This window comes from Heliangelus exortis, chromosome 19 (genome assembly GCF_036169615.1).
Source record: "Heliangelus exortis chromosome 19, bHelExo1.hap1, whole genome shotgun sequence".
Lineage (NCBI taxonomy): Eukaryota > Metazoa > Chordata > Aves > Apodiformes > Trochilidae > Heliangelus > Heliangelus exortis.
Window position 1 is genome coordinate 6,001,357 of NC_092440.1, and position 23,128 is coordinate 6,024,484.

Below are 23,128 nucleotides of genomic sequence, written 5' to 3' on the forward strand. Positions count from 1 at the left end.
TCCCCCACTAGCAATTAGCCTCCCCAGTTTCCTTTAACAGCCCCTTTTTTCACACGTTCTGTTCAGATGAATCTGTGAAAATGCTTTTCCCCCAGCTTGAATGCACTTCTTAAAAAACTGAGTGGCAGAAAGAATTAGGGTATCAGGTCAGGTTGGTGCTGATCCAAGCTGCACTGGGATTTTTTCCTTTTAGCTGAAACGTGTAGGAATTGAAAGCTTAAAGACCTTCATGCTTAGAGCAGTTCTCAAAATAGTTGAGACTCACAGTCCACTTCCTAATGTGCTCACATCACAAGACCAACTGCTGCTCCTTGCTCTTTTGTTCGAGGCTCCAGTGGAGAGCTGAGATGCTGACTGCTCTGCAAGGGAAGTCCCTGCTCCCCCAGAGGTGACCCAGCTCTCCCCCCAAAGGTAGCTCAGGTAGAAGTTGCCCTTTGGGCACCCGTGTCACACCAAACCTTCTAGAGCCCAAACAACTCAGTGCCTTCTACAAAAAACAGTAGCCCTGTTCAGGGATTGGTTTAGATGTTTTTATTTTTATGTGAAATTATAAATACAAAATAAAAATAGTAAACAAGTGCTATAGATTTCTTTTTATGGGAACAAGGTTCAGGCTTGATCCTGAGCCTTTCCAAGTCTCAATATTCAGGACCAAGTCCTGGAAAACAAAACATAGCAAAAACCAATGTAGACTTTTACCCTGACATCAGTAAGAGCATTCTCTCAGGTTGTTTTTTTAAAGCACAGCAACAAGTAAGTGTACTGAAGGATGAGATAAAATATAAAAATATTTTTTTTAATGAGCCTCACTTCCTGCCAGTATTGTTGGGTGCTGCCCCACTGACCTCAGCGAAATCTTGTTGCATCAGCAGCATTTTATGGTTTTGGTAAGATGATGCTGTTTTTACTGGTACATACACAGTTAGAACTGGCTCCTTTGGAGAGGTCTTTTTGTGTAATTGTTTCAGATTTTGGTTACTAGTGGATCCAGCCCTGCCAATGACACAAAGCTACATACCAAGAAGTTTGTCTTGTTAAAAAAATTTCCCTCCTAAGGCGTGGGTTTCCCTCCCTCTCCCTAAGACATTGAATTTTATTTGATTTTAAATGCTACTGGTGCACTGCCTGGAAAGTTTTCATCTTTTGGTCAGACCCCAAATCCTGCAGCATTTCTGAAGGCTCCATAGTAAGGGTACATGCAGGCGTTTCTGTTGGTGGGAGTTGTTTTTTAGTTCTTTAATTTGAGAGAAAAGTGAGTGAGGTCCAGGATTTTTGCTAATATTGGTTGACTCATTTGCTAGACACAAGAGGCCTGAGTGAGAGTAGTTTGTCTATGAGTTGGGTGACACATATAATTGGAGATAATGATGTAAAATCAAAATAAAGTAACCACGAAACAAATAGAGGCACCAAACCACATAAAAGCCAACTTTGGTAGATTTCTTGCAAAATATATGCATTTAAATACATTTTCAGTTTACAAGGTTACATTGTTTTAAAAAAAAAGTTGCAATGATGAAATACAGAATATTTCATTCTTGTACCAAAACTACATATCACATAACAACAATATTATAGCTTTTGTTTATATGGAGACAGTATAAAAGCTGCACCTCTTTAGAAAACAAAACTAGTTCTAGACCTTGCTCTGCTTTTGTATTGTCTGATGGGCTCAAACCTTGCAACTTATGAGTTTAAAATGAAAGCAGTTATCTTTAAAAGAGTAACTCCTGTGCTCAATATTCAACATCAGTAATTGCAGGGGCAAAACTTTAGCCTCTCATCCAGGACTGTGGATACTTATACCACCAGGGTTCTAAGTTTACTAAGCAAGGCAAGAGCACAATTGATGTAAATCTCTCACAAACCCACAGCTGGGTTTAATCCCTAAGTCTCAGTGTTATTAGAAACTTGTCAGAGTTAATGCTCAGGTTAGTTTTGTGCACTGTATTGCTACGTGAGGGACCCACAAGGTGGGAGCATTGCTCCTTGAGGAATACAAACATTTCCTCACTAACTCTTGGCAGACATCTCCTTATGGCAATACAGATGCAGCCATAATCAGCAGCAGAATTCTGTGTTGATTTAGAAGTAATTTGCATGGAGGAATAGTGCACCATCCCTCAACCCCTCCTCTGAAAAAAGTTGGTCTCTGCAGTGTAAAATGGAGAGGTTTATGCTAATATTCCAGACTGTGGTGATATTTAGCAGGTGTTAAGCTCAGAAAAGAGTTACGCTGCCCAGAGCATCTTCCTTCCAGTCTCCAGTGTTACCAGGGCAGTGTGGAGGAGCTGAGAGCTGTGAGAGCCATGACTTCACATCTCCTGATTAACTTGCACAGAGTCTTAGTCAACCTATTTGCTAAAATTCTTCTAGCAAGTTCTTTGCCTGATTTGGTAAATGAAGGAAAGCACATGTTTACAAAATTATGGTGAGGAGCCAACCAAGGGCACATCCAACTGAACACACAATTCAAAATTGGCAGCAAGCAGATCTCTGCAAGAAGGCCATGAAAGCCATACCCCAGCCACCCATATCTGGGGCAATTTTTAGGTTTCCAGTCTCCTGTAGTGCAGATGAGAGGATGCAGAGGGATGCCCCACGGGAGCCAGGACATTCAAAGATCTCATAGGTCTCTGAATCTAATTTGATAATTCTGGCAATGAGTTCATATTCAAGTAAAAATAGAAGATGATGAAGGAGAAGGGATGAAGAACCTCACAGGGCAGCCTAGTATATCTGGTTTGTACTCCACTGAACGACTGTAACTGCCTGAAATCTCTTTCAAAGGGCTCAGAGACACACGGTCCAATACATCCTCTGAAGGACTGAAACAAGTGAGGAAAATCAAATACCCTTCTTCAACCAGTTACTTGCCTACGGGATTAAGGACCAAGGTTAATGTCATGCTTTAGACAGAATCCCAAGTTTAGTTGCCCAAATAAAAGAACATAAAAACCCCAAACAACCCTAACCAGTGAAAGTCCCATCAGGAAGAGCCAGATGCAGGTTTTTCAGGAGAGACAACGAAGAAAGGAGGCTTCTTCTCGGCGACAGTGCATGCCCGCCGGCCCGCTCTCATGGGCCAGGCGATGCCCCGAGAGGCACCAGCAGGACCCTGGGGCGGTGAAGTGCTCCCAAATCTCCCACGGTAACGCCGGGAAGGGCCGGGAGCTGCGGCGGGAGCAGGGCGGGCAGGCGGCGGAGCACGGACGGGGCATCCCGGCAGACACCGCCTCAGCTCGCCCGGGCTCCTCGGTGCTTTCAGCCGCTCTGGGCCGGGGAGACGTCGGCTCGGCCGCGCTGTGGGGCCGGGGAGGGCTGCGCTCGCCCCGGCACCGCGGACGGGGCGCTCAGTACCGGGTCCCCGGCAGCACCGATCGCGGCGCTGCCCGCAGCGGAGCGGCGAGACCCGCGGGGAGCGGGGCTGGCGGGCGCTGCCCTGCCTAGGGCTGCCGCTCGACGGGGGTCCCCGTTAAGAGAAGACTCTAGGCAGGGGAGCGCTGGAGCTGCCCGCAGACGCTCCCCGCTCGCAGCCGTCTGTCCGTGTCCCCGCAGGGCCGGGGGAGCGGGGCAGCCCCGCTCAGACGTAGTTCTTCTTGTCGTACTCGCCGTTGGAGGTGGGCCGCCGCGGCGCCGAGTACTTGACGGGGAAGGAGGTCTCGTCGCGCTGTGAGCAGGAGCAGCAGCAGATGAGGCAGCCCCCGAAGAGCAGCAGGGCCGTGGCCGCCCAGCCGATGTAGAGCGCTGCCCCCATCTCCCGCTTCTGCGAGGGCGGCACGGTGGGGTCGTAGAAGTCGCTTATGACGATGTTGGCGAACCAGCAGAGCGGGACGAGGACCAGGACCCCGCAGAGGATGTAGATGGCTCCGCCGGCGATCACGATGCGGGACTTCATCTTGCCGGGCCGGATGCAGTTGGTGCACTGCGCGCCCACCACGGTCACCATCAGAGCCACCAGCCCCAGCAGAGCCACGATGACGGTGAGCGCCCGGCCCGCCTGCACCTCGGGCGGCAGCGCCAGGATGGAGTCGTACACTTTGCACTGCATCTGCCCCGTGCTCTGCACCACGCAGTTCATCCACAGCCCTTCCCAGATGGTCTGCGCCACCACGATGTTCACGTCGATGAAGGCCGACACCTGCCACATGGGCAGCCCGCAGGCCAAGATCACCCCCACCCAGCCCAAGATGCCCAGACCCAGACCCAGAATCTCCAGCGCCGCCGAAGTCATTGTGCCACCCCCACAGTCTCCGCAGACAGGCGCGGCGGGTCTGTAACTCTCACCCCGGGCGGCTGCCGAGCCGGCTCTGGGAACCGCCGCCGCCGGGCAGCGCTATATGAGGAGCCGCGGGGCGCCCTCCCTCCCTCCCACCGCCCGCCCGCCCTCCCGGCCTGGCCCGGCCCTTTCCGCGAAGTGGGGCTCGCACGGCCGCTGGTGGGCGGCAGCACCGCCCGCTCCCGGAGGGCCCGGGCCAGGGGTGCGGTGGTCTCCGAGCTGGTCGCCACCAGCTGCCGCGGGGCTCCGGGGAAGCGTCCCTGTTCACCCCGGCATCCAGCTCCGGGAGGAGCTCGCAGGGACTCCTTAGCGCTCCCGGGAATGCGTGGGGCTGAAGGAATCTCCTCCCGGATTTCGTACGCTCAGAATTCTTCCTTTTAGTGCCGTTATCTGTGTATTTCCTATTTACTGATAAGGTCCACAGCCAGACCATCAGAGAGGTCTTGCCAATCCCGGCCCCCCAGCAACACGGACGTACTGATTATTAGAGCCTAACTGATAATTTCCCAAAATTCACTGACTGACCTGCACATCCCTCTCTTGCACCTTGTGACAGGTAAAAGTGTAAGCAACCACTACCAAAAACCTTAGAAACCACCCTGAAATTGGAAGACCTTTTAATATGGGATCTGCACATCACCTATCAATGCTAATAGGAATTTTCTTAATTTTTGTTTAGAAAGTAAGTGTGATTAACTTACACCAAGCATGAAACTCTGCTCGCCTTGATACTGGAGCCAAGAGCAAGGCATTCTATTTAACTACATCTTCACAAAGATTTCAAGCCTCTTTTTACTGTTTTAATTGCTCAAGTACATTTTGAATACTTACGATGTGTCAACCAGTTAAGTGTCTGTATCAGAAAAGAAGGGTATTTGCAAGAGTTATCAGGACATGCAGGCATTGTGGTTGCTACAGTGTCTTCACGAACCACTGATGTCTTGGATTGTTCTTGCAAAGAAATCTTTGGTTGAAACGCTGCAGGCCAGCAGCAGCTTGCAGCCCCTGCAGGGGGGCAGATGCAGGGGGTGTTAGTGGTGAGAGTGCTGCTGTTAGAGCTGCAGTAGAAAGAGAACAGACCTCACCGGCAGCCCCACGGCACTCACAAGGAGCTGCAGTCCAGCAGCTTTCCACTGGGTGCCTTGAGAAATGCTTGGTTTGATTTAAGCCAGGATTGGTTTGGTTTATATTAAATAAGTTTAATTGTTTTAGACAGAATTGAGAGTTATGTTCTCACTTACTTTTGAACCAGTTTGGCTAAGTTTGGTTTCAGTGAGCCCGAAGTATCCTTTTAGTGTGGCAGAGATCACAAGAGTTGCAAATAACACATTTCCTGCCCCCTGCAAGTGGTGTTCTCTGTTGTACAGAAATTTACAGCATGTTTTATGACATGCAGAAATTTGTGATGGAAATACCAAGATTGGTAGGAATGCAGGATGAATGGAAAAGTCCGTGTTTGAAGCAGAAGCTGCAGCAGGAATGATAAACAGAGGCAAAAGGAATCACATGCTTTGACAGCTGAGGACATGACTAAGCTATGCCCTGCTTGCATCTTGACAGCAGCACTGATGAGTCTTCTGCAGAGGACCCTGAGCACTGGTCACGGGAGGGTGGCAACATGTTTGCAGACGTGGCCTTTCACTTCTTTTTTTCTCATCCAGAAGACAAAAATTAGCCACGAGACGCCCACAGAAGACGCAGAAGATCAGCAACTTGTGGACCATCATGGTGTGAACATATGACTGCAGCCTCCCATTGATTATCTCTGCCTGAGGAGCTGTAAACAATTCTGGTATGGAAAATGTCTTCCTAACAGAGTCTGCCTGGTAAACTGAGTTCAGAGGAGTTATCTCATATTCCAGCTGGATATGAAATACAGACAGTTTACTTCAATTATTTAAAACTGTAAATTCCAGTGTGCATGTCCAGGAGGAATGTGTGACTGGGGTGTGCAGGCTGTCAAACTGAGGCTGCTTACAATCACTCAGAAGAGTCCCTGGTGCCAGGGAGAAGAGAATGTGCAAAAGAGGCAGCCACAGAGGCAGAGATATCTCAGAGGTGAACAGGAAGAAACCCAGAACACAGGCTGAAACTGAATAACATCTGTATTTATGTTGATAATAATGATTATATAGAAAACAGCACAGAAGAACAATTAAAAAAGAGGGGAGAAATGCCAGTTATCTTAGTCTGTAAGCACAGGAAAGCCCCACCCTTGCCACTTGCTTGGGAGCACGGAACTCTGAATTTCCTCCGATAAATGTCCTGTGTGTGCTCCTGTGCCAGCAGGGAGGCACTCGTGGGGCCTGAGCAGCTGTCCAGGGCTTAGGGCTGAGAAAGGAAACCAGGGTATGGCTTGTGTTACCTCCACAACCCTTGCCCCACCTTCCCTTGCTACCTGTTACTGGGCAACTGATTCCTACAAATCACTTAAACCAAAACAATTATTCCTCTGGGGAAATACATGCTTAATAACCACGGGGTAAACCAGCCTTTCTGTTTTGAGGCATTTCCATTCCTGGTATTTCACCTTTGTCTGTTTGCTTCTTTTCATTAGCACAGATCTTAGCTTTTATTCTGGCTACTGGCAGCAGCCTCACTTTTTAATTACTCTGTTCCCTGATCCTGAAAGTGAGCACTTGTTGTGCAGACTGCCCTTAATGAGTGCAATGGTGCAAGGTGCTCACTGGTTTGCTTACTGGACTTGCTGGTAACTTGACTGACACACCTACTGGTTCAGCACATTGTGGCTTCTGATGGTGTTAATGTCATAATATTGGTAATTAATTTAAGCTCCCCAAAATTAAAAGGTTCTCGTTTCCTAAAAAGAAAACATAAACCAGCATGATGTTTTCCTTGGGATGTTAAGTAAAGAAATCACTATTTAGAAAATAAATCCCTGCTGGTAAAGTCTGGATTCCTTTCAGTTCAAAGGCTTGATCCTCCTGCAGCAAAGTAACTCATTAACAAATGACTTGTTGGCATTCAATCTCTTACTGACCCAGCTATGTATTTAGTAAATTATTCTAGGGGGGGATGCATGGGGGGCCTTTGCAGGCTGTGAAAATGAGAGGAAGTGGTATTCAAGCTGAGAACAATTGCACAGAAGCCATAGTATAGCAAAAGGGGCTTTGGGATTAGAGGTGACGGTGTTTTCGCTCTTTTTCTGACATGATCAGGACAAGTACCAGGCACAGAGTTACCAGGAGGGCTGATAAGGGGGATCCAGGCTCTGATGAGTGTTGCTTGTTGTGCTGTATGAGCCCTGTACCATGGCACAGGAGAACTGCTGTGCCCAGTCCTCCAGTCTCTCGAGGGCTTTGCTCAGCCCCAAAGCAGATTGAGCAAATGTTTAGACAGATTTGCCTTTTGGGACCTGCAATTCAGTCTGCAGTGCCTGCTTGGTTTGTAACTTGTGGTGTGTCCCTTACCTATGGGCTTCTGCTCCTTCACATCCCCCAAATATGAAGCATATGGAAGAAATAGAAAAAAATGACATTTGGTATCAGGCTTATGCAAAACCTGGCATTAGTTGCATGATTAAGACAGAGCACAAGTCAAAAGATGAATTAAAAGCCCAGAGATCTGAAGGCAGCTTGCCATAACATTTAGATCAGACATAAGCAAAGGTGAAGAGTCAGGAATCCTATTAGATATAGATTTTGTGCTATATTTTATCTTCTAATTAGTGCTGTTAAAAGGGCAAGAAGATTTATAAATACAGAGGTTTTAGGCAGGGACTCTACTTAGAAAACCTGACCTTTATCAGTGGAGATTACTTCTTGTTGAATTATCCTTTAAAATACAACTTGTTTTTCCCAAGACAGGAGATTTAAATGGAGCTTGAGGGTACACACCATGTTCCACAGTAAGATGGTCCTTGTATCTTCAGACTGGTGTGACACTGGAAAATGGGCACGTAGCAATGAGTCCCTGTCAAATGAGCAGCTCATTACAAAATGCAAGTGCACAATTTCACCATAGGCCTGATCTTGAGATAATTTCTTTGGAAATAATCTGAAGTGGTTAACTTGAAATTGTCACTTCTTCTCTTAGTTCATCTTTTGAATAAAGAGAAGCAATAATTTAAATGCCACACAGCAATTTTGTAAGAAGGATCAGTAATGCTCGATGACTGGTACTAATTATGTGGGATCCAACAGCTTTTTTTAGAACAAGTGTTGCTGCTGCCCTTCAGGATTAAGAAAAAGATGCCCACACTACTCTTCCCCCTCACTGGTGATGTGACAAAAGAACGAAAAGAAACAGATAAATGTAGCTAGAAAAACAGTGAAAGAGGATTTAAATCTGCTTCCAGCCTTCATATGTTTGTTGCTCTCTATCACTTCCAAACAAAGCTGCCCTAGCCCTTCATCAATCTGTGCACTTTATGCTCACCCTCTGCCTCTCCTTTTTCTCATGAACATCCCACTGGCACTGCCAGGGAGTCAGGAGCAGGGGGCCCTGGCTGGGCTACACATGGTGTGAATACTCAGTGTTATGAGCTTTTCCTCACATAATGAGGAAATTTGTTATGTTAAACCATCACTAGAACAGAGTTCCACATTTCCCTGCTTGAATTTCTCTACACAAAACCCTCTGGTGTGAAATTTCCCCTTGGTTGGAATTGATCTTCATGTCTCTGTGTCTCATTAAAACACCCTCCTGGCAGGGATATTTCCAGTCACTGCTGTCAGGACCAGTTGGGCTCCACTGGTGAGCTGCTGTGCACCTAAGTCTTCAGCAGTTGATTTTCTGAGTATGGCTTTTGGGAGGACACTGTGGTGTCACTGGGCAGATATAACCCGGTGTTAAAAGCAATTCAGGGCAGTTAATAGGGTGAATGCTGGCCCTATCCTAAAGCTTAGAATGTCCTCTTTGTAGATGAGAATCTAGACAGCCTGACCACCCCACTCACCGAGACACTACACTGAATATATCACTTCAAATACTTCTTTTTAATGCTCTGGACAACTCTTGAAAATGTATTAAAGCTTGGAGAGGCAGAGGGGGGAACACTATAGGAAATATACATTGTTTTGTGCCTATGGTTCAGTCTATGTCATGTTTCCTATCAGGAGAACTGTAGTGTAATTTTGTCCTCTTCCAAAGTTAGCCTCCTTCCACAGATTGTGGTGTACCAGGATCCTGGTAGAGTTCTTTCCCATGTAATTGTTGGGAAATTACAAAAGAGCGTCAGCAAGGACAAATGCCATTGTTTTAAATATACATTGCAGATGTTCAAAGTAATTAATAAAGACATGACTATGAAGTTACTGAAAACTGTTCAGGACTAGTGATAGTAAACGTGCTACATTTCTCTGGTGTCCCAGGAAATTTGTGTTCCTGAGAATATGTGAGAGGTTTGGACACCTCATCTTACTAGAAGAGAGATTAATTCTCAGCAGTTCTGTCCTTATTCTGAATTAGATAACATCTGAGGCAAGCCCTGTCTTTGGGAATAGCTTGCATCTGTTTTGTCAATCCTGATCCCCTTCTTAAAAGTGAAAGGGTCGCTCTTTTTTTGTAAAAAGATGCAGAATCTCTCTTATTCCAGAGAAAGTTTTTAGGTTCTTCTTATTGCTGCTTTGTTGCCATAATTATCATCCTGAAAAGGTGGGCTCTTGCGTGCAAAAGAAACACTTTTATTCCCCTGAGACTCCTGCAATTCAAACACAACCTGAATTTCCTGTAGTGCGTCACTATAAACTCGTTTATCTTTTTCCAGTGAGGGAAAATATTTATTGCAGATTTCTTATGACTTACTGAATAATTTGTGAAGTAGCTTGTGTCAGTAAAACCTGGTGCATCCATGGACACTGTCTTACTGTTTGTCTATGACCAGAGCTCCAGTGCTCTGACATTTCTGATTCCTGATGCAGCCTGGCTGCAGAAACCCAGAAGATTGAGATGTTAGAATGGTTCACCCCATGAGTGATTCTATAGCTAAAACACTACACAGAAGAGTATTTTGATCAAATCACCAGTTCAACAACTACTAACAGAGAAGGGAAAGTTTGCCTTTACATTCCTAACATCACACCCAAATACTAAAAAAAATGCTGGGAAATATCTAAATTTTTGTATCTGATATTCACACTATTAATGTTCAAAGTCCTTTTTTCTCTGGTAATCCTTTAAGAATATGTCACCCACAGTGAGCAGCTCTTATATGTTTATTTCTAAAAGTTTTGCTCCTGGAGCCATGTACTGTAATTTAGCAGGGTATACACAAATATTCTGGATCAAACACAAACTTAAGTCTAATGGAAATAAAAAGGGCTTATGCATATGCTTTAGAGTAAGTTGTTTAATCAGGGCCGGAGTAATTCTATCTCCAGGGAAGACTGGGAGAGTTAAAGATGCTTGGTGTCTTACAGTAGTGGGTCAGTATCTCCCTGAATTGCCATTCCAGCAATCACACATAATTTTAGGCTCAAATTCCAAATGCTCAGCTATGTGGTGAACAGACACCATTGAAAGAAAATCAGTTTAGAAGGAATCTCATAATTAAAAGGAGACAAGTTTTATTTTGTCTCAGCAGCATATCTTCTTGTTTTAATGCAAGAGAAATAATGCCAAGAAACAGGGGGTTGTTTCATCTACCAAAACTCAATTAACTGGTAATATTTTATTATAACCAGCATTATACCATATTCTGTGTTAAGGAGCAGGATAAAAAACACATAATGTGTTTTGCTGAATGGATGAGGTATTTCTAACTTGTAAAGCTGTGACTCCACACAAAGTTAAGATTTGAATTCAAGGAAGGACTCTAATTGTGCTTTTGAGAATGTAAACCTAGATGTATCAGGAACTTTTATAAAAGGCATTTGAGTTTCCAAGGGAAGAATAAAACAAAATTCTTTCAGAAATAATAATTATGGGAATGGGTGATTCACAGGCTGTTGTTGACTGCACTAACATTTCTATAGTATTTAGCCATTAAAGAGGAATAGTGTTCTTCATATAATGATTTTATCTGCACCTCTGGTAATACCAGTGTGAGAAATAACAAACTTGCAGCATGTTTTCCATGGCCATGCATTCCCTGTAGGTTTCTGCAGCATTTCTGTTACATGCACCATGCTCTGCTGCCCAGGGGCACTGTGCACTGCAGTTTCATAACAAGTCTTACAACAAGTTTCAGAAGCAGCAAAAGGACATTTTCACCAAGTGCGTAACACACGGCGAAGCTCGTTGTCACAGGATGCTCTTAATACCAGAAGTTATGATGGGTTCAAAAAGCAAGGAGAAAAATTCATGGAAGAGAAAACTTTAAAGATAAAACTTTTGGCTCAGGAAGCTGCTGAGCTCCAGATTGCCGGAAGCTGGGAGGATATACAGACACTGTGCAGCTTTTATCTTTTCCTAAGCATCTGCTGCTGAGCACTGCAGAGGCAGGGCACTGCCTGCAGCTGACCCTTGCTGTTACCCAAAGTGCCCTTCCTTATGTTTCTTTCTGGCATAATGCAAGAGTTTGGGGAGAACTGTGACTTCCCTGAACAGTTTGTGTGACAGCTGGGCAGCCATCTGATTCATCCGTGACCTGGGGAAATCATGCCTCAGAAATCAGGCATTTGTAATTTCTGGAGAATATTTCACTCGTTGCACAAAAAGGACCAACTTCCATTTGACTCTGCTAGATGCAAATCTATAGCCTGGAGTTGTCTGTGCTAATCTCTTATAATTTCTTCAAGTCCTAAATAGTTGTTTGTAGCAGGTTATCTGTGTGAAATATTGTGTGCGTGTATCACAGTGTTGTTCCTTTGGGGACAGTACAAAGCACCTATATGGATATTCTTGGAATAATTTTAATGAAGAGCTTAATTTCCAAAGAAGAGTGAAATACCATCTTTAAACTCCTCCAAGAAAGTATAGAGGAGTACTTTGTGTTATAACATTACACTTTGTCCTAGGAAACGGAACTCGGTTGCGCTTTGGTTGGCTTTTATCTTGTTCTTACTCAGATCACATCAATGCTTGGTTGATAATAGGAGCACAATGTGAGTTAGCAAATAATGCCAGTCTGCCTTCAGCAGCATTTGTTCCACTTCCACATTTTCCTGTTGTGAGCTGCAACTGTGTTTGCTTAGTGGATGGAAATGCAGACACAATACAAATGTGCTGCTTGGTATTAAAAAGTTTAAGTCAAAGGATTTGCTGCTAGATCACACATACAAACTGCCTGCTGCAAAATGTTGATTGATTTAGTAGGAACTTTCCTGAAGCAGCTGGAAGGTTGGAAATAGCCTTCCCTGAACTTCTGCTGTTACTCTGTTCTAATCTTGTAAGCACTGTGTTGAGTGTTTGAGCTACATAACACTGTTTGGGCAGGAAAAAGTGGTCTGGTTCTGTAATCTGACTGCAGGTATAGTTTACTTTTTGTACCCTGAGACCTCAGAGAACTTGCCATCAAGAATGCTGCTCACCCCTTCAGTGATGGCACTGACCAAGGCAAAATCTCTCTCACTTAACCAGAGAGAATGCTGTGATAAAAGAAAAGATAGCAATAGTGCAGGTAAAATTAGTATATTGCTTTTTTCACATTTTTGGGGAGAGGAATTTGCTTCAGGTATACAAGCTGCTAAACCAAACAGGTTTATGTTACCTATTTAATTTCAAACAGCACGAAGTTTAAGTTAGATTTTCCCCCATCTGTCACACCTTCCATACCAAAAGCTTTTCTACTGTGAGGAATATTGCTAAAACCTGCTGTAGGTGAGGGTAGTCTGAAAGCTCAGCAGTATCCGTGTAGGAAACAAGAATCAAGAAGTTTGAGAAGGGGATGTTTAAAGCAGAACTGTGTTTCATTCCTGAACATGCTTAGCTCCAGGCTTGTTGCTAGCAGAGGGATGCTCAGGTGTGCTGCTGCGGGTGGGCTCGGGGTAATAACACAGATTTGAGTAATTTCGAAGTCGTTACCACCGCAGCACGGGCTACCTTGTGGTGCGCAGTGGCCTCCGAGGGAGGTGGCTCTGTCAGAGCCTTTTTCCCGCCTCTTGTTCCCCCCGCTGCCAGCGGTGTCAGGAGGACAAGCTCCATATTTTGGAGCGGGACACTCAGCAGGAGGAAAACAGCCCCGAGGGGTGGGTGTGCAGAACTCCCGGGTAGGTCGGCAGCCTGCAGTGCTGTGGCCCCGCTCCCTCCCGAGGGAACGAGGGGCCGGCGAGTGCAGCGGGGTTACCGGGGGGGGGGGAGGCGATCGCGGCACCGCTCGCCCCACCGCGCCACGCTACGGTCAGTAACCCGTCTGCGGCTCGGCCCAGCAGGAAAGCATCTGCTGCTGAACCCTTCTCGGTCCCGGCAGCGGCCCCGTGCTGGGTCCGGGCCTGCGGCCACAGCTCGGGGCCAGCGGGGAGCGGAGGTCGCCATGGCAACGCCCCGTCGCGCGGCACGGGCCGGCGGCCCTCCCTGCCACTCAGGCAAGAAGGAGGGCGTGGCGGCGCTCTATCCTTCCTCTCGCTCGTCCTGGAACTACGCCTCATCGCTATCCTGGGAAGCGCCCCGGACCATAGAGTCGTGCGGAAGGGGGGCAGGCAGGCAGGCTCTGGTCCGCGGTGGCGTGTGGGATACGGGAGGGCTCCGGGCGGGGAGGCGGCGGATCGCGGCCTGGCAGTGAGGGGAGCGTCAGGGCGGCTGCAGCTCAGGTAAGCTCCGGGCAGCGTCCTCCCGCGGGAAGGTGGGAGAGTAACCGGGAGGGCAGGTGAACGCCTCCGCTCCACTGCCGGCGGCCCGGCCGGACCCTCCGTTCAGCGGGGTGGCGGTACGGCTCGGCCCCGGCCCGGTCCTGGAGCTGACCCGCGGCAGCCTGCGCTATCTGCACAGGCACAGGGCCCTCGCTCCGGCTTCCCTCTTCCCTCCTCTGCCCAAGGGTTTTAAAGCTGAGGTATGAGGACGCGAGGAGGGTGTCGGGGCAGAACCGCCGAACCCTCACAGCAGGTCCGTGGTACCCACACGTTAATTGGGTTTTGAAGCAAAGGGGACGGGAGAGGCGGACACGGCCTGTGGGCTGCTGGGGCCTGCCCGGCATCGCGTAGCCGGGGATGGGACAGGAAGCGCTGTCTCCATGGGGCATTCCTGGGATGGTTTCAGCATTGCAACACTCAGCGCGGCCACTGCTGGGAACGGGGATGCTGCGGGAATGGCGGTGCCCAGCTCTGCACAGGGCCGCCCACACCTGAGTTAAAAGCAGGCCCTTTGCAGCTGGTTTGCTTGTTTGTTTTCTTTTAGGTCTGAGTTATTTTTCACATCCCAGTTAGAGTCTTGGGGCTGTAATGGGACTTGAAAGTGATTAAAAAATAATTTATCGCTTATGTGCACAATTATAGTTGAGTTCTGTGGGTGTGAGGCGCTGCTGCCTGGTTTTGATGAGTAATTATGGCTCATATGCTTAGTTTTTTAATTTGGAATAAGTCTCTGCTTTTAACATTTACAGGTCTGGTTTACAGTGTTTTTCTCTGTTATGGTAACTCTGGGTAAATGCTGTAAAAGGCTGCCTGAGTAGGCTGCACTAAGGATGCACTAATCACTCATTAATGTGAATGGTACCTTCCTTGTGCTTAAGTGGCTGTTAATTGAAATAACAGTAAATGTAAGTAGTCTAATATGTTAATGTTGAAAGGGAACTTTAAAATATTTAGGATTACAGCTCAAGAGTCATGCATTGCTTTTTCTAGACCTTTTCTTTCTAAGAACAGTGCTCATTATTCCTCTCTCTTACTTGCTTACTCCTTGTCTCCCTTTGTTGTGCCTGTGTGTCTTCAAGTCACAGGAGTCTAACAGGGCTTTTAGAGACCCAGGAAGGTGATGAACAGCAGTGTAGTTTTGATAAACAGCAGTGTGTGCCCAGTGCTGTCTGTACTACCTGTCTTTGGTTCAAATACCATATAAAAAAAATATCTGTAACCCTTATGAATGCTGAATACAAGTTTGAGGACAAACCAGTGGCATACACTTCGCTTGGTCTACCTGCAGGAGCTGTAGCTGGGTTGTTTTTTGGTTGTTGCATTTGCTGTTTAATTCTGTATTTGGTGGAAGTGATACAGTGATTTTTCCAAAGAAGAGCAATGCAGAAATGTCTTCAGTTAATGTGTAGGAGAGGATTCCTGCAGCTGGTGACATCTGTTTCTAGTAAGGAAAATGAAATCACCTGGGATTGTTGGTAGAGAAAGAATGACCTTGTCCCTGAGAACTTCTGGGAGGGGGTTTCCAGTCAGAGGTGAGAGTGCTGTGAACAAAGCATGATTCATACAACTTTCACAGTGTAATCTTAAAAAAACAAATAATAAAAAAAACGAAACCAAAATTAACTGCTTTGTATTTGAATACCCCTTTGCCCAGTTTGGAATACACCGTGGGAAATTTTATTTTCACTTTTTAAAATTTTATTTTTAGATAAAATATTGATTTGTGTGCCTCAATACATGACTGACATTTCTTTTTGGGTTTTTGTAGCTCTGTTTGTGAGAAACCACAAATATTGATATCTTACTAAGATACTCTTGATGTTTCTGTCTGCTTAAAGTCTGAAAATGTTTCTTCAGAAGGCTAGTGCTGTGTTTGGAAGCTTCCTTAAGGCTTCACTGCTTTCTGTGGTCCCTGATTGGCTTATTAAATATTTCTTTAGTTACACAATCTCAGAGGAAAAAAAAAAAGAGACCTCATTTGATAAATCTGGAGGGCAATTCTACTTGTAGAGATGGTTGTTAAGGTCACTCTAAAGTGATTATTTTTGAATGTTTTTTAATATCCTTATATGGAAACACTCTTTGTACATTTTTCATCATGTTTTCTTTGTGCTGGCTCCTATTAAGAAGCTTCCAGTCTCCCTGTTCCTAACAGTTTACTTCTTACATCCTGACAGGAACAAAGGAAGTGACCCATTTTCCTTCCTCTCTCTTTTTCTCTGACTGGAATATTCTTCTTAGCAGAAGGCAGTAGGATGGCATGTTCCAAGCCCCTCTATTTGTAGAATAAGCAACCAAAACTGAACTTAGTGGTAAATCTGCTCCTTTTGGTTGCTGGACAGCACATTTCCAGACAGGAATTTGTTTGGATCCAAAAATTAAACTTTGTTACATTATCCACTGTTAAAAAAATTCTGTGGCCATTCCTATAGTGGGGCATAGTGTCTGTTTCTTTTGCTCACTACATGAGGCCCACTGTACTTGTAAATAAAGCTCCACTGCTTTTTTCCAAGTTAATGCAATTTTATCTGTTTCTTTCTCTTTGAAATATTTTTTGTGTGGTGCTTTGCCTGTCTTGTAATGAAATAGTCATTTGAAGAGCTAAAGAAACATTTATTGATTGCTCTGTTTTGCTGTAGCTGTCATTCAAAAAAAAAAAAAAAAGGACAACAATATTAATGAAAAATGAAACAGTTGAACTTGATAATCTTAGAGGTCTTTCCCAACCTCAGTGATTCTGTGGTTACAATTTCCAGGTGTGGGACTATGGAGCATGTGTCAGACACTCAGCTTCCCATGACTGTGATGTTTGACCCAGTTGCATGCAGTCAGAATTCAGATTTTGACCTTCAAGGCTGCCCAGTGTAGCTTGGTGCACTGGCAAGTGGCTCGTGGTCATCTGGGGGTGTTGGTTGGTTGGATAATTTTCTGGGAAACCTCTTGAGGGCAGTGTTATGAATTGTAAGGTGCTGAGATCAGGATTAATTTGAACCTCAGTGCCTTATTTAGGTATTGTCTAACTAAAGTTTTATCTTTTTATTTGTTCAGCTAACCTTTAGTAAACATATTTCTATTGTAACAAAATTCAATGGGAAATAACTAACAGGATGCTTGTTGTACACAGACACTTGAGCATGTGCTGCATGCATGATGTGATCAGGGCAGCTGTCCTGGAGCTTTGGCTGCAGTACTTAGTGAGACACAAGGTGAATGTGGTTTTCCTGGTAGGAAGAAGGCATTTTAAGTCATGTTTGTGGAATGATTTCTTGTAAATTTAGCCTTTTATGAGATGACAGACTCATTCTGAAGCCAAGTGTGTCATAATGTGTTGACAATTTTGACTCTTCTGCTTTTTAATTGAGTAGCTTGGGTAATGCTACAATGGATGTGACTCTAGTGTCAGATGAAAGCAGAAGTGATTAGAGAATTTGCTGTACTTAAATCTGAGTTGTTCCCCTTTCTGGCCTTTAACTCCAGAGAGCTGCTCTGAGTGGCTTTTCATCTGGCATCTGTGAGGAACAGGCTAGAAGGTGTCCCTACATTAGCAGCTGGACAGTGACTATGAACTTTTATAAACTCTTGAATTATTTTACTGATTTTGTAGTTAAAGGTGGCAACAAAAGTCTCCAAATGTAGAAAGAAGATGTGGACAAAGCAATAAGTTACACTGGTCAGTGAGGCTGTGACAGTCCTTAATAGCCAGTGACACTGGCTGTGCTGGAATCAGCCCTTGCAGAGTGGTCAAAGAAGAAAAAGCTCTGGTTTTTTCTCTGTTTTTTCTGGTTTTCTCTGTGTTTTTTGTTTGGGGAAAAAAAGTTCTTAAGGGAAGTTTCCTAGGTTGTTTTGAGGAATATCCCATTAGGGTCAGTCGTAAGATGATTAGGATTTGAACCTCCCTGTTTTCCAGGAGGAAAAGTAGTTGGTGGAGGAAAATAAAACAGCTTTCCTTGCTTACAGGGCAGCTGGTGTGTGCACAGCTGCCAGGATTTCACTGCCTGCTTCAGGGCACATGAAATGCCATGTGAGCTGAAGACTTGGTTCCTTTAAAACTCCCAAGTAGCAATTATGCTAACTTGGACTTTCCCTTTAGCCCAAAGCTCATTTCTCTGCTCAGATTTGACTGTCAAACTGCTGGTGTCAGAAACTGGACTGTATCCTGCTAGAATGACTCCTGCAACCCAACAGGAAAGCATTTCTGTCTGAACACACAGGTGTCTGCATGGGTCACTTCCCTGCTTGCCCAGGCCAAGAGCTGTGTTGTCAACAACCCAAGCTGTGAAGTGCTCCTGCTGCTTCTGTGCTTCCTGTCAGAGCTCTGTGGCTGCTGGAAATAAAAGGCCCTCGCTGCTGCCGTGATAAGTAATCCATAGCACAACCAACATCCTTGAGTGGAAAGATAAGGGCTTGCCAAAACCCAGCTGGTCTGGGTGTCTGACACTAAAGAACAAATCTTTTTAATCATTTTTCAGATCAGGGTGAATTCTCCTGTCCAGCACGGGTTAGCCGAGTGCCAAGGTTCTGCTGTGTTCCGTGTGGTGTTCACAGGCAGTGGTGGAACTTTGAAATCACTGAAAATAATGTGACAACCTTTACCCAGAAAGGTCATGGGTGTCCTGTTCTCAGGAGATCTTTTTGCATGTGTTCATCAGTCTCAAACACCAGTTGTTGGACAACAGTTAGGTTACATTTACCTGTTTGTAAACCATCATTTAGAAACATAAAATTAGTAAGCAAAAAGGATGAAAAGAGAAGAGGATCTCCTATGCTATTCTGTATATGGGGTTGAGAACAGAATATTTGAATTTCAGGTTGCATTGGCTTTCAGTAAATATTTTTCCTTCTTTGGAGAGAGGATGGATGCAAGATCTTTCCACTTTTCAGTGTTAAGTTTTAAAACTTTATCTATTTAAATAAAATATTCTGGTTTTTATAATCCTGTATTTCTTTACTATGAACAGTTTCACAGAAGCAGCCATTTTGATTATGGCTTGTTTATGCTTAATTGTTGTGTTTAATCTTTGAGTACCTGACATCAGTTCTGCTAGAATTATTATGTATGGTTATTGTATGCAATTCTTCAGTTAAAGATTTAAATGAATGTAACTTTCAAGTCAGCTGACATGTGCTATCAATTTTATTTTCCAGTTTCTGAAACTTGAAGAACCATGTCTCAGTCAGGTGAAAAAGTAAAGGTAAAGAGATGGCTGCACAGCCAAAATTTTGTTTGTTCAACTTGTGAAAATACTTGTGGCTTTATTGAAGTGATAAGAAAGTGAATAAATTACACCTTTCACATGTATTTCTTAAAAGGGAACTGTTCTGTAGAAGTAGAGCTTGCATGTGATTCTAGTAATGGGCTTTTGGGTGCTTGCCAGACATTGTGGTTGCTCACACAGCTACAATGATGCCTTTACCTAAGGAAATTTCATTTGAAAAGCCTTAATTTCTAATGTTTGTGCCCATCTGTGTGGGCTTTAAGAAGATTCTTAGCAAATAACTTAATTGCTGTTTAAACAGTTTCTCCTATATCCTCTCCTGTCCCAATGGAAATATGGCCTTGTGTAAAAACTTTCATCTTCAACTCATCTCTGAAGAAAACATTTGATATTAGCTATTTTATAGGTCTCTGAATCAAGTGGCTGCATTTCTTTAGGATCGTGTCAGGTTTGCAGCCAGTTGGTAGCAGATGGTGAAGCAGGCTGCCCTTTTTATAGCCCAAATCTCTGAGGTTTTTCAGGCACTTCTTTTTTTCTGATTTTGTGCTAGAAGTTAAATGCTGTGAAGATAGGTGAACAACCTTGTTAAGCAGAACATACAGGCACAGAGAAATCTGTCCTGGGAATCTCTGCATGCCTTTAGAAAAAATTCTTGTTTTTCTATGCATGAGTGTATTCATTATTTATTTTTATGGGAGGTGTTAGTAACAGCAGATACCAAATTTGAACAGATAATATTGACCTCTAGCTTAAAATCTTTGGGATTTTTAGCTATGTTGCAGATTAATGTAAATAATAGTGTGTTCTTGCAAGCTTGCAGATTTTTTTTATCTAAGGAGAGGTTTTTGTTTATGTGTAGCTCAAGGTAATCTACCAGATTTCTATTTTTATCAGATTGCTTGGTAAATGGCCCAGTTTCAAGGTCTGCTTTGCCATAGCAGCAATGATTTTTTTCGTTCTCTGTTTACACATGTCCTTTCTATATACTTCTGTACCTTATTGAATTGAATCAATTGAGCTCTGCTTCAACTTTTTAGGGGGATGGGATCTCATTTGACACTCAACTTTTTTTTTTGTCAGTTTTCCGACTCTGCAGGCTATGTGGGATTTGCCAATCTACCCAACCAGGTTCACAGGAAATCTGTGAAGAAGGGCTTTGAATTCACACTGATGGTGGTTGGTAAGTGACTTGTTTAAGGATTTTTGACTGTTACTCAACAACAAAAGAAACCTTTCTTTCATGTAGACACTGCCTTCCTACACAGCAATTGACTGCTGTACAGAAGAAAAAGCTTTGAACCTCTGTATGTGGAGTCTCTTAAAAATTTTGTCATGTTTGGAAGGAAGGAGTATTTGTACTGATTAAAGGTTATGACTCTGAGCCAACAGGCCATTCTTGTATTCCTGACTCATCATCAGATGGTAGGGAGAGTTGCTTAATTTTTCTTTTACTACCAGGTCCCCAGCTGAAGGCATGAATGCACATGGTGAATATCTTGCTCTTGAATTGGTGGTGCTGTTTTTGTGTTTGCTGCCCTTCTGTCCTGACTCACTCTGGTATTATAGCTAAACTTACTAATTTTCCTGTACTCTGAATGAACACCTCTTGGAATCTTTAATGGAAAGTCTTTCAGGCACAAAGCTGTTTTAAGTGACTTGTTGATTTATGCTTGATTGAATCAGTGCAAAGGAATCCACAGTATCTTTCACCTTTTTCTGGTAGTTACATTGGAATAACACATTATTGAAAATGAAGGTAAGAATTTAAGAACTTTCTTGTACTCTGTAGTACAAATCGGGATTATTTGGTGACAAAACATTCAGTGATGTCTATAAAATAAATAGGCAACTTGTTATATAGAGGTTTTTTAATTTCATAATAGTTTGTTATGGTAAATGCAGATAACTTTTTTATTTCTAAGATAGTAGCATCTACTAACTTGGCCAAGTGTACGAGTGTTTTAAATGTTGACTCCTTTGATTCCTTGGCTGAGGAAAAAAGTAACTTTTTGAAATTCAGATTTAGTCATTCCATTTACAGGTTTAACTTTATTACTTTGATCTAAGACGAAATTTGTATGACCTGAAGTTCTAGAATTACAGAACTTGTCAGGTAAATTTTGCATAATTTTCTTATGATTTTCTGTTCCATATTTCATAAGGTGTATGTAGCCTAACTGTAAGGGTGGGAAGCTTGACTGTTTATGATTGCTTTTTTCATTCTCCTTCCTATCAGTGTTCTAGGTTCAATTTCTAGCTTAGGAAAATCTTAAAGGTCTCAGAAATGTTCAACAGGAGAGTTAGAGCTCTTGATTTTGTGAGTTTAAATGAATGAAAGCCTTTATTTCACTGAAGGAATGTGACTGTCTCTGGATCTATAGTCAAAGTGCTGTATGACCTTTCAGATTCTGTTATTAATTCTACTGCAGTAACTTAGCATTTTCATGGAATATTTATAAAAGCACTAGAAGTTTGGTTTTCCTGTGTTTTTAAAGTACTTAGCTGAACCTTTGTTTTAATATCAAAAGCTAGGGTGGATCCTGATGAACAAATTATTTTTCCTCCATAATGTGGGCTTGGGGAAAGAACAGGTGCTTTAAAAAGCCTGGAGTAAAAGGTGTGTATGTTGAATAACCTGAATTATTTCTTGTAGGTGAGTCTGGCTTGGGAAAATCCACTTTGATTAACAGCCTGTTCCTGACTGATCTTTATCCAGAACGCTATATTCCTGGAGCTGCAGGTAACTGTGGTTTTGTGGTTCTTCCAGCACACACCCTATGACATTCCATGTTCTTTCAATTAACATTGTTTCATTCTGATGACAACTTCACCCATGAGACCCTTTATTCATACTATCTAAATATATTTTAAACCTCCAAATTGTTTTTTCTAGCAGTCATTTTCTCATATTTCCTTTTAAAGACTCAGCTTTTGTTGTTTCTTCATTAGTTGTTATTAAAAAAACCCAACCCTTCAAACCTGTTAGACATCAATATATCTGCATGTGGTTTTCTGTAATCCCCATTTCCTAGAATGCTTTTTGTTTGCAAAGCCTTTACTACTGGTTAGAGGACAAAAAAAATCTTGCATGCTTCTCATTATTATAATTTTATTTTTGCATACTGTGCTAAGCCAGCCCCTTTTCTTTTGGTTCATTGCTTCTTGTTTATTTGCAAGGATGTGGTGGTAAATTTTGATTGGATAGTTTGTTTTTTTCCTTCAAAATACTCTGTTGTGTAGGTTACAATACACTTCAGATTGCATTTCCTCCTCTGTTGGTCTCTCCTGCAGGGGTTTCTGCATCAATTAATGGGCATAATAACAATCAAAATATTCCTTTATTTTAGAGAAAATAGAGAGAACAGTTCAAATCGAAGCTTCTACAGTAGAGATAGAGGAGCGAGGGGTGAAACTGCGTTTAACAGTAGTTGACACACCAGGATATGGAGATGCCATTAACAGCCAGGACTGGTATGTGTGTAAAAATTGTGTGTAAACACTACTCTAGTGTGTCTGTCTCTCTGAGCTCTCGTGATTCAGCTGGTGATCTTTTGAATAACTTCAGTGTATTAAAAGGAAGCAACAGGTTGATTATTCTGAGCATTAATGGAGTGTTACCTTGAACTAAGGTCTGTCCTCAGCCCTTACAGATCAGCACAATTTTCTAAGCATTTCTGTATCTCCATATTGTCAGGGACATGAACATTTAGTTTGTGGGAGCTTTCAAATAAAATTTCTCTTAATTTTTGTTGCCTAAAATACACATCTCTAGTAAAACTGTATTACTTTGTGCAACTTCTTGCTTCAGTTTTCTAACCACTCTTTAAATGTTTTTCAAGGGTTTGGTTAGTGTTCTTTATGCTGTCTATAGTAGCCACTCAAAATTAATGGCCTTTCCTCCAACAATGTTCTCTGTGGCAACTGCAGTCAACTTCTTGCCTCCA

The 23,128-nt window shown here is 43.6% G+C and overlaps 2 protein-coding genes across 4 annotated transcripts in view; one reads left to right on the plus strand and one right to left on the minus strand.

Moving 5' to 3' along the window:
* Nucleotides 1-516: 516 nt before the first annotated feature.
* CLDN5 (claudin 5) lies at nt 517-4,319 on the minus strand. Its single transcript, XM_071762890.1, has one exon. The coding sequence runs from the start codon at nt 4,232-4,234 to the stop codon at nt 3,584-3,586; it is 651 nt and encodes a 216-aa protein (XP_071618991.1). The 5' UTR covers nt 4,235-4,319; the 3' UTR covers nt 517-3,583.
* A 9,476-nt stretch (nt 4,320-13,795) lies between these two features.
* LOC139804906 (septin-2) overlaps nt 13,796-23,128 on the plus strand; it is a 34,654-nt gene continuing 25,321 nt past the window's right edge. The window contains exons 1-6 of one of the 3 annotated variants that reach the window (XM_071762703.1): nt 13,856-13,929; nt 18,180-18,327; nt 19,114-19,160; nt 20,265-20,364; nt 21,838-21,924; nt 22,532-22,655. In XM_071762703.1, the coding sequence (XP_071618804.1) occupies nt 19,134-19,160; nt 20,265-20,364; nt 21,838-21,924; nt 22,532-22,655 (338 nt within the window). In that variant the 5' untranslated portion in view covers nt 13,856-13,929; nt 18,180-18,327; nt 19,114-19,133. Of the gene's footprint in view, nt 13,930-18,179; nt 18,328-19,113; nt 19,161-20,264; nt 20,365-21,837; nt 21,925-22,531; nt 22,656-23,128 lie in introns of all 3 variants that reach the window. The other 2 variants (XM_071762702.1, XM_071762701.1) reach the window with 2 other exon arrangements.